Genomic DNA, 12,122 nt, shown 5'->3' on the forward strand with positions numbered 1-12,122 from the left:
CGTGAACCGCGGTCGACTACATGGGAGCCCAGCAACATAGCCATTACACTAACTGCTGGTTCCCGGCATCAGGGACTTTTTAAAGCACTTTTATTATAGTAATTCTATGAAAGAGGTTCCATTTTTATTCTTATTTTATAGGCTAGAAAGTGAGGCTCAGAGAAGTTAAATGACTTGCTCAAGTGTCTCCCCTAAAAGTTGTTTTTTTGAGGGGGACCAGCAGATGGCATGGTGGTTATGTCACTGGACTCCCACATGGCTGACTGAGGTTCATTGGACTCCCACATAGCTGACTGGGGTTCGAGTTCCAGATCCAGAGACTTCAAATTCACACTGGGCACATATGCATGCATGACTCTTGGGTCCAGGACTTGAACTGCTCAGCCAGCCATGTGGGATCCAGTGCCTTAACCTCCATGCTACTGGCTGGCCCCTTATTATCCTATTTTATGGAAGTAATTTGAATGATAAAATCAAAATACCCATGAACACAAGTTCTCTTAAGGATTTTTAATTTTTGCACCCAATTGAGTTAAGACATCTTACCTTGATAATAACAAATGTGTACCAATGAAGTGAGCCAGGCTTCAAAGGCAAGAAGTATTGCCTCCTACACTTACACCTTCTCATGTAAGAGAATGGATTATTATCAGTGAGAACTATGGAAGAAACAACTGTAAATAAAGTACGGGCCAAGATTTTTATACATGCTCTGCAATTTTGGCACATGTATTTTTATTGCTTAGATTAATTTGCATTTCTTAATACGGACTAGAGCTATACTTTTTCCCTGGAAAAGCAAAATCAAGCTTTCTCCCAAGAGTTGAAAGCACATTCTATTGTTTACATTGACTGTTTGATGACATTTATTTAAATGGGTGAAGAATATGATTTATTTTACTCTTTACCAAAAATATACTTTTTCTAACAGAACATGCTTGTGCATAGACAATTTTTATTCTGTTTTTCCTTCTTATCTGTTGATTTACCATATGCTTATAACTGTTTATAACAAAATAAGACATAAACAAAAAACCACAGAAGTAATGAGATGGGACCAATGAATTAGATTATAACAATGGGGGTGGGGGGAGAAACTGAATGAGCCCATCTGTCTTAAAAGACCTTAAAAGACACAAACAACTGAATCTTATATAAGATTTGGGGGAGATTTTTATGCCCCTCTTCTTTCTCCTATTTGTTAGTACAAATGAAAATTTTGTTTGCTATTGCACTAAAAGCAATTTTCTAGAGAAAAACGAATCTTCAACTTAAATTTCAATCACATTTGGAATTCTCACATTATCTTTTCATTTTGCAAAATTCAAAAAGTAACTCACATAAAGTAAGCATGCCATCTGAAACTGCAATTTCCATAAGTTATCTGTGTATCACAGAATGACTGAATTACTTTGTTAATCTCTAACAGTACCCACCTCTTGTATGCAAAAGAGAAGAAAAAGGAGTGACTCTCACATGTTCTTAACCCAATGGTTCAAGTTAATTAGACTATAATGTGCACATTTTGAGTTATACAATATTTTTCATAATAATTACATGCTATGGAGACATCTATTAAAAGCCTAAAGTGATCATTTAAATGCAAAATCTCTGATAGAACTCCATTATATTTTTCATACTAAATTAACATTACAGGCTTCTAATGGATGCTTTAATTAGGCATTGATGTTATCAGCAATATTTGGCAAAATAAAATCTGTCACCATGAAATATTCATTATGCTCAATTTCTGTCAGTCAATATTAAGTGTTTTCTGAACCTTATGATTTAAGTAAGAAGCTAAAAGCTAAGTGAGAAACTAAAAATTGCCAGAGAAACCTCATTCCTATGGGCCATACAAAATACTGAGTCATTAGGTCCCTTTTGTATTTCTTAATTGCCAAACAACCAGCTTCTTTTTAGTCATTTGGACTCAGAGGCACCCCATTGGAAGGTTGTCCAATGCTACATGAAATGAAAAACAAAAGGTCTATTCTAATTGAAATACACATCTTTCATGAAGCAACTTGAATGGAAGTGTATGTGTGTAAGTCTGTATGCACCTTCTAAGTTTACAGTCAGTGTGGGGCAAGGGGAGACTATCAGAGAGTTGCAAAGCATCAGCTGAGATGCTGAGGCAGAAAACTAGCACACCAAGGCTAGAACAAGCATGAGGTAAACAGTCGCAGGCCCAGGCAGAGCTCAGTTGGGGAAAGAAGCTGACATGCTTACCAGTAATTTTCCCATTGGCTTCTAAGGGAGGCTGCCAGCTCACAATGACAGCACGAGGCTTCCCTTCTCGAGTAATGACTGTCAAATCCTTGGGAGCAGAGGTCGGGGCTGTAGGATGAGACAGAGACAAGGCCTTGTCATTGGATGTGAAAGAAAACAGACACGGGTGGGACTTTCAGTCATGAGGTTGACACTCAGAATCTGTCTGAAATGTATCATGTTTACTTTTGCATTTACAATTTATTTCAAGGATTTGAACTAAAATGAGCAAAGATACAAAAGTTAATGATTATCTATGGAAGTTCAGTATCACCAAAGGTGTGATTACAGAAAGAATAACATATGTTTGAAAGTAAGGGAGAAAAGTAACTATAGGAAAGGAACAGTATTTTCAAATGGGGCTCACACTGAAAATATAAGAACCATTAGAAGTACGAGGAAATTACACATATGTAGTGAGGATGATGACTACATATCTTTAAGAGACAGAATTCTGTTACAACTACAGATTATAAATAAAAATCTCAATTTTGTATTTCCTTAGAGGCCAAACGACTGAGTTAAAACTCAGGTCAAAACATTTTGGTTAGGTGACATAATGGGTATCTCATGAACAAGAAGGCACAAGTCAGAAACTAAAATAGAATTGGTAAAGAATCTATAAGGGTCTTAGTATCAATCTGACATGAAATAAAATGTCATGGAACTTGCCCTTCTTAGAGCTACTTCTCTCACATACACTGATCAACAAAGTTTTAACTATATTTTAAAGGTGTCAGCAAATTCTTTTTTTTTTTTTTAAGAGATTTTTGCTATAGGGAGCGTGCGCTTGCCAGAAAGACAGAGACAGAGAGATAGAAAGTGAGAAATTACCCCCCATGAGGGTGGCTAGGCTGCAATCCCTTCTCCTCTATTCTCCTCTTGGGATCTTGGGCACGCACACACACGTGCCCGGCGTGAGTTTAAGCCACTGGGTCTGGGACTCAAACCACGGTCGACTACATGGGAGTCCAGTGACATAGCCATTATGCTAACTGCTGGTTCCAAGGTGTCAGCAAATTCTAAGGCAAGTAGGACATCTCCTGACCTGCTTCCTCACTCTCTATGCTTTGAAAGAGAACTTCTCTTCTTGGTATCTCACAATACCCCAGCTCTGTTAGCCAGAGCTAACAGAGGGATATTCAGAGCATTTCTAGATTCTACATTTGGGCTCTGGAGAAATTTCCTGGTTTCCAATAGGAATCCAGTGCATCAAAAAATAAGTAGAAAAAGCTCCTAATTCTGAATTAATCTTTAATGATTCCCTTTGCTTCTTCTGTTGGTCATATAGTGCAGTATCTTCACATTGTCAACTCTCTCTTTCCAGCTTCTCTTCTCAAATATGAGCCAAGAAGAGAGGACACCAGTCATTCCCATCTATCACATTATTTTCTTCCCAGTGCCCTGGTCCTCAAAGCCACTGGGATTCCAGGTTAACCAAAGTTGCAGTTAACTTTAATATCTGGACAAGGTACTTAATATATTTAAAAATTTTTTTAAGGAGTAGGACAGGAAGGAGGAAAAGAAAGAAAAGGGGATGAGGCAGAATAAAAGGAAAAGGATGATAAGCAATTAGAGAAGAAGAAGACTTCGATTGAGAGTAGTTGATACTGGAATAAAAAAGACTAGGTCTGGTTTAATGAAACCAGATCAGGGAAGTTTCTTGTGAAAAAAATGTAGATTTAATTACAGCAAAATACCAAAGAGGCAATGCTATCTTAAAGAAGGGTTATTCTCACAAACATTTTTCTAGAGCATGACTAGGGAGGTAAGATATAGTCATGAATTAATTTAGATATTTATATCAAGTGCTATGGTTTAGATGATGGTTTGTCCCCAAAGGTTCATGTTTTAGAACTTGATGTTGGGAGGTGGTGAGGGATCATAGTCAGTGATCAGATCATGATGACTACACCATAGAGGTGACACTCTCATGTATAGACTAACGAGGTTGTGTGAGAGTCAGTGAGCACCAACTCTTCTGAGAAGGGATTAGTTCTCATGAGAGTTGATTATTACAAAGGAGAGCTGGTCACAGCTCGGGTTCTGTCTGTCTGTTGCACTTAACATCTTCAGTGCTTCCATCGACCCTGCTGGAAGCCTACCACCATTTTGTAATGCTTTGGGACATCGCAGCCACCATAACTGAGTCCACATAAACCTGTAGTCCCTTAAATCCATCTAGTCTCAGGTATTCCTGTAATCAATGCAGTAATAGATTACAAAATCAAGTTTAATAAGAAATTTTCTAATTATGGAAATAATTAAAAGACCTGTCTTCTCAGTTTTTGTTTGTTTTCAAGCCCACCTGGAAACCTGAATGTGATCACAGTTGCCCACGTGGCTTCTATACATTTGCAGGTCAGTTTGCTACTGATTGTACAGAAGAGAGGATTTTATTTTACTGTATTTTTAATTGCTAGAGGGCCTGTGCACTTGCCAGAGAAAAAGAGAGAGAGAATGAGAGAGAGAGAGAAAATGAAAGCACCCCGACCCCTCAAGGGGCATGGTCACACTGCAACCCTTTTCATTTTATTTCTCCATCCCATCAGGCATTTGGCAACACACACACACACACACACTATATATATATATATATATATATATATACACACATATATATATATATACACACACACACACACACAATGTATATATTGTATATGCAATTGATGTTCATGTAGAAAACAGTCAAGTAATGATGATTTGATTACATCACTGAATCTGTTAGCATATTCAAAAAAGATGAAATGACTCTTGAACTTTGGCTATCAAACACACACACACACACATACACACACACACACACGCATACACACACACTGAATAATTGGTGAGTTGGAAAAATAATCTAACAACTAATTTATTTGAGGTGCTATGTGTCCCTTTTTTCTCAAGCCATGTGAATACTGATGAAAAGAAATTCTGGTATTTTTTGGTCATTGGAAAAGTAATGTTGCATTTTTGCGCAGAAACAGAAAAATACTTTTCTGTTGACTCAATAGAATGAATGACTCAGATGTTTAGGATTATCATAAAAACTGCACACTTTATCCTAGTATTTTTTAAAGAAATATTTCATTTAACTTCATTTATTTTAATTTGACCAGAGAGGGAGAGTGAGAGAGCAAGAGAGCAAGAAAGAGAAGGAAAGTGAGAACCATGCCTCCAGGTCCAGGATTTGCACCACAGTCGACCAGCGCCCCAACTACTATGCCACCTGCCGGTCCCAACTTTATCCTAATATTTGAGAAAAGAATATGGCCTTAACAACTTTAATGATCCCTATGAAATCAAGCAGAATGTTTTGGCCTATTTCTCCTTGATCTCTTAAGTTTTGCTGGAGTGATTTTAGGAATTCTTCATTGATTCCCATCCTCTTTAGATGAAATATAAATACATAGCAATCATAGTAGGCCTCCTAGAATCTATTCTCTACTTGCTTTTATAGTCTCACTTCCTATTGCTGTCCATGAACACTGGTTCTCAATCCCTACAAGCCATTCATAAATGTCTCCCAAACACATTACCATTCTGATACCTGTTTTTGTAATTTCTTGAATTTTTTTTTACAAGTTCTTCTCATTCTTTGGAAGTCACTGGAATGGGAACCAGATGAACTACTCAGGCCACAGATAAGCATCACTTCTTTTGTGAGACCCCCCCTTATTTCTCCAGGCAAGATTTATATTTTGATTTATTTGCTCTAATCTTAACTTGCCTAATAGTCTGTGATGGTATTTCTCATGCAACTTCAGACTTTTTAATAAATGCTTTTTTTCTTTATTGTATTATAATGATCTCAATGTTACATATTGTATTCTTTTTGCCTTTTATTCCAAATGGCTATCTTGGGTCCTGACAATGACAAACAAAGATCATTGGAAACTCATAATTAATATCTTGATCTACTAGACAAGTCCTGCCCACAGATTTCACTGACTCTCAAGCAATTTTTCCCAAGTGGAATTTCTTCTTTAAGTATATTAATGGAGGGTGATGTTCAAGATCTAGAAGATTTCAACCACGGTAATCACGTTGAGTATGTTATTTGAACTTCCCAGAACTCCATCCTGTCCTTTCTCCATGTAGACAAGCACTTGATCTGTTCCTCCTCCATATCTTGAGTTTTGGCTGGAGAGATTTTTAGGAATTCTTCATTGACTTCTTTCCTCTTTAGATTAAATATAAATACATAATAATAAATACCAAGTTCTCTAGAATCTATTCTTTACTTTTAGAAAACACACTCTCTTCTATGTCATTTGAATTTGGTAGCAACTTTAACTGAGAATTGTATGATCTTTATCACCCCATTCTTTTGCTGTGTGACCACCTTATTTTAAGAGATGTCAGTAAGGATTAATCATCTGAACAGAATGAAGTATTTTATTTCAAGAATTTGTCCGGCACTTTTCTGGTTACTCTGAGCCATGTCATCACATAACAAGGTGGCCCCATACAGTCTCGATGTTACTGCAGAGTTAGAAGCAAACCCGAGAGTTATTTGATTTCCTTCTCACAGTTATAAAATCTACAGACACTTGTGAATTGCTTCTCATTTCTCATCATCGCCCAGGAATCTCATCTATACGCTATTTACACCTTTATCTAGATCATTATCTGATTTGAGAGTCACCCCTTCTACTAACCACATTTCTAAAAGTTAATAACTTTTTGTCAGCAATGGCTTTTACTATTGGTGTCCCTGTAAGGCTCAGTAGTTGATGAGAAATCAATAGGGTGCATTTTTCAAGTCAGTTATGGGTGTGCATTTCATGTTTACAGAAAGGGAACAATAAATGAACTTGCTTGCTTTAACATAAAATTACTAATTCTTCCCTTTCATTCAGGGACAACCAGATTTCTTACTTGTTTGCAACTAACCCTATTTATCTTCTTTCGAATAAATAGAAAGGAGGGCCTTTTATTCTTCCTCACAGTACATAACTCATTCAACTGGTTTTCTTCTTCCTAAGAAACTGTGAACACTGGCATCCTGGGAGAATTATGAGAGATAATTATTATATGTAAAACATATAAAATAGAAGAAGGTGATGTTAAAATTAAATCAGGCCAGAGAATAGCAGGTAGCAGAGTGGTTTCGGTGTTGGACTCCCACATGGTTAATCGTGGCCTCAGTCCTGAACCTAGTGGTTTGAAAATCACACCAGGGACCAGCAGTTGACATAATGTCTATGTCACTGGACACCCATGTTGTTGACTGTGGTTCGAGTCTCGGACCTGGTGGCTTAAACTCACACCAGGCATGTGTGCATGCATGGCCAAGATCCTGAGAAGAGAATGAAAGAGAAGGGATTACACCATGGCCAGCCCCCCTGAGGGGTGATTTCTCACTTTCTGTCTCTCTGTCTGTGTTTTTTCTGGTGAATGCACATGCCCTATAGCGCAAAAAATCCTCTCAAAAAAAAAAAAAAAGAAAGAAAGAAAATCATGCCAAATGCTTGTATGTGTGTGCCTAAATCTCAGGAAGAGAAAGGATAAGAAGAGATTGCAGCATGTCCGTCCCTCTCTGGGGTGATTTCTCACTTTCTTTCTCACTGTCTCTCTTTCTCTGCTGAGTGCACATGCCCTATGGCAAAAACAATATTAACAGAACTCAAATAGATAAACTAGAAATCTAAAATGAAAGTGAGAACTGACAATACCATTGGATAAATCCTAATGAGAAGAGAAATTCAGTTTACCCAGAGAAGAGATTTATTGGCATTATTATTATTATTATTATTATTATTATTTTATTTGAAAATCTGTATTGTAACTTAATCCTAAATACAATACTGGGAAACCAGTTAAGAAGCATGTTAAGCCCTGTTCAGCAGTGGTGGTATACCCAGCTAGCATACTGCTACTCAGAGGCTGAGGTCACATGGGAGGCACTAGTTCAATTCCCAACCCATTTAACACAGGCTGGGCACAGTGGCGAGTGCCTGTAATCCTAGCTAACTGCAAGGCTGGGTAAGAAGATTATGACGTAGCAACACCTTGTCAAAAATCTCTCTTTCTCTCTCTTTTACTGGAAATAAAAGCCTAGCTGCAATGGTATGTGCTGCTAAAATGCTATATTTCACAGGCTGGGACCACAGGGGAGGCCCAAATTCAATTTATGTTCCAACTTAAAGACTTGGCAAGTGTCATTCACCTGTAATCTCAGCGACTCAGGGGGTTGAGGGAGGAGGATTGTAAATTGGAGGTTAGCCTAGGCGTTGTAGATATAGTGAAACTCTAAAAACAACCCAGTTGTGTAGTGTGGCCTGTTGTCTCAGCTGGGAACCTGAAGCAGAAGGATTGCAATACACTGAGACTGGGGTCTTCAAAACGAACAAACTCCTGCTACCCCTTGATGCCCTCTGTAGTCTTCATGTGTTGGATATCTGTGAGCTATAAACACCAAGTACACTGCATCTATGTTAAGGCTATAAACCCTAAGTTTATGATCCATATAACTGTGACTGGTAAAATGAATAGTGGCTTTCATTACCCTAGATTTGAACTATTTCAAATTCATAAAGGTTTTCCATTATGTTGTCCCGTTTCCAGAGGTGAAAAAGACCACGTGGAAACTTCTTCCTGTATCCAGGCAAGGTTATTTCAGAAAGTCCATGAGGCCACAGTTGTAATACAAACTTTTTGTATCTAATTTCTACCCAAATAGTAAAGACCTATCACGACTGTTATTCAGACACTCTGTTTTAGATAGAGTGTGATAAATGAATTTCTGCTCTTTATTTAAATTCATTGAGGAAAAGGTGGTTATTTATATTTTCTGAGTTAATACCCTGAAGAAGCCACAAATGAATAATAACCAGACTACTTAGCCCATTAGAGGTTCATGTTCTTTTTTTCTAGAGTGTGGAGACTAATATTAGATATAAAAGTGAGTATCAACTCTGAAGGATAAAATATTTTATGTAGAATAAGATAAAACAGATGCCATAGTGAGCGAATGTTCCAACTCAGGTAGAATGTAGGAAACACCATTACCAAATATCAGAAAGAGACAACAGAAACTAGTCATTCTTTACCTACCCGCTTCGTAAGTGGTGGCGTGTGCAGTCATGCTCCATGTACTCGACCTTCTGTTTTTTGTTACCATGACCGAGAATTCGTACATAGTGTTTGGTTTGAGGCCCGTTGCCGTGTAACTTAGAGATGTTGTGTCTTCTGACTATACAAGTGGGAAATAAGCAAAGAGATAAAAATAATTCGGTCAACTTGGTGAATCTTGTAAAAAGACTACAAACAAGCCAGCATAAAAAATCTGTTTCCAGGGAACCAGCAGTTAGCGTAATGGCTATGTCGCTGGACTCCCACGTAGTCGACTGCGGTTCGTGTCCCGGACCCGGTGGCTTAAAACTCACGCCGGGCGCATGTGCGTGCGTGCCCAAGATCCCGAGAGGAGAATGGAGGAGAAGGGATTGCGGCGTGACCATCCCCTCTGGGGGGTGATTTCTCGCTTTCTGTCTCTATGTCTCTCTCTGTCTGTCTGGCGAGCGCACGCGCCCTACAGTGAAAATCTCTCAAAAAAAAAAAAATCGGTTTCCAAAGCAGAAGAGCTAGGACTCAGATCTAGCGCCACTTCCTTTCTGCCAACCAGCTTACACTAGCTGATTAGACATTCAAGCACTATTGATAAAATCAGCTATTATATGTTCAAAGGGGCAGTTAGCTGATACACTTTCTTAAGTAAGTCAGTATCCAAAGAGAGAAGACAAATTCCACGTGTGTCACATTCAGTTTTGAAATGATCGGTACTGATTTCAATATACATTTACTTATAATTAAACTTTGTTTTATTTTTGGAGGTTCTAATATTATATATTTTCCACAGATCATCATTATTACTTTTTGCTGCTAGAAGGCTCATTTAAGAGTTGCTTATTATGGGGACCAGCAGTTAGTGTAGTGGCTATGTTGCTGGACTCCCATGTAGTCGACCAAGGTTCGAGTCCCGGATCCGGTGGCTTCAACTCATGCCGGGCACACGTGCATGCACGTCCAAGATCCCAAGTCTCTCTGTCTTTCTGGCGAGTGAGTACACATGCCTTATAGCAAACTCCTCTCCAAAAAAAAAAAGGAAGAGTTGCTTACCATGTTTTTATTAAAGGTTTTAAGGTACAAACTTTCAGGACTCCCAGAATTTCTTTAGCTTTCATAACGAAAATAAGACAAAAGCAATATTGTGTCATATGTTTTTCTCTCTTTGTGCACATTTCATATTAAACAAACGTGTAAGTGTAGTAACTGGAATAATTAATCAGAAAAGAAAACCACAATGGATAAATAAAAAAGGATCATACTGGTGTGCAAAATGATATTAGTCTTACTTAAGTCTTCTGTATCCATTAGTTATGTCTGAAACAATTAAAGTTATTTGAGTAGAAAATACATTCTTACATCTTTCTTCCTTACTAAAAAGAAAATCAAGATGGTACTGAAGAAAAAAAAATTGTTAGCCCTGAGGTGTGTGCATATTTTCCATATGATCAGGTAAATTTTAGACAATTTACATTTCATGTAAATACTAATTTGTAAATCTCGAGCTTCTTTTAAAATTAAACACTTACTTTTACATTCATGTTGACCATATTTGTTGTATATCTATGTCTAGAACATTAAGGAGGATTGCTTTTCCCCCACCTATGCCTTATCTCTCTCTCCCTTACTGCTGTAGTATGGTATATCTTTTTTATTCTACTATGAATCCTCTTAGGTTATAGCTATGAAAACTGTTCACTTCATGACAACACCAGATAAATATTTAACTGCACTAATAACATTTCAATGATGTGTCTATCCATCCTATTAAAGTGATGACTTCAGAATCATTTATCAGAAGCTCTTCTTTAAAAATTGTTGTAAAAATGTGTCCTAAATAAATGTAAAAATACTTTGTATAATCAGGGAGAAGAAATCCAATCAGATAACACACAAAGTAGGCTGCTAGTATCTGACATGCTGAAATATAACTTCCAATTTTGCCCTCCTCTATGATCACGAACACCTCTATGTCTTAGAAATGGAAATAGGAGGGTAACATAGGACAAAGACAAACATCTCAGGGAGGATGGAAGGACCTTATAGCAATAAAATGAGTCTCTTTGAGCGCAGACACCACTGGCACTTTGGAAATCATTAAGCAATATTGTCTTTATGGTTTAGAATGACCCATTGGCACTCTCTATATATCATGAATTTACTGAGTTTTCTCTGGCACCTTGAAGAAAAAAGCTCCTAATTTTAAATTATCAAGTCTAGGAATACTTAGGAAAATCATGACCAGTTTTTTTTAAAGAAGTATTTTATTTAATTATATTTATTTTTAATTTGACCAGCAGAGTGGGACAGAGTGAGAGAGAGAATGAGAAAGAGAGAGAGAAAAAGAGAGAGAGAGAGAGAAAGTAGGCCACCAGGTCCAGGACTTGAACCTTAGTCAGTCATGTGTGAGTCCAGTGCCCTTGACCATCCTGCCACCTGCCAGTTATTTTTTAATGAGCATAGAATATCCAGGTAGTACCTCTATGAACATCATTTTTCTCATCTGTAAAATAGAGACAACCTTAGTGCTAACCACGTAGCACTTTTTAAAGTGTAAAATAAGTCAAGTAAAACATGAGGTAAGCATTAAGTAAATGTTAGTTATATTCCATGTACTGTCTCATGTTATATATAATTGTAGGCAGGATATAAACTCTAAGTTGTCAGTATCTTGAGGAATGAGACTAAGCCTTGTACAACTTTGTATCCACTATAACACCCATGCTATATCTGATACACACTAGAAATCAATCAATGAATGCAACTGAAATGGAACTTCGTATAAAATATCA

General features: G+C 37.5%; 1 protein-coding gene across 1 annotated transcript in view; it reads right to left on the minus strand.

The window, feature by feature from the left end:
- Window positions 1-12,122, minus strand: part of DCC (DCC netrin 1 receptor) — a 521,919-nt gene that overhangs the window by 127,794 nt on the left and 382,003 nt on the right. The window contains exons 13-14 of the mRNA XM_027769938.1: window positions 9,322-9,460; window positions 2,233-2,340 (exon numbers count right to left, since the gene is read on the minus strand). Coding sequence (XP_027625739.1) covers window positions 2,233-2,340; window positions 9,322-9,460 — 247 coding nt within the window. The remainder of the gene's footprint in view (window positions 1-2,232; window positions 2,341-9,321; window positions 9,461-12,122) is intronic.

The sequence above is a fragment of the Tupaia chinensis genome, unplaced genomic scaffold (assembly GCF_000334495.1).
Source record: "Tupaia chinensis unplaced genomic scaffold, TupChi_1.0 Scaffold000098_2, whole genome shotgun sequence".
Taxonomy (NCBI): Eukaryota; Metazoa; Chordata; class Mammalia; order Scandentia; family Tupaiidae; genus Tupaia; species Tupaia belangeri.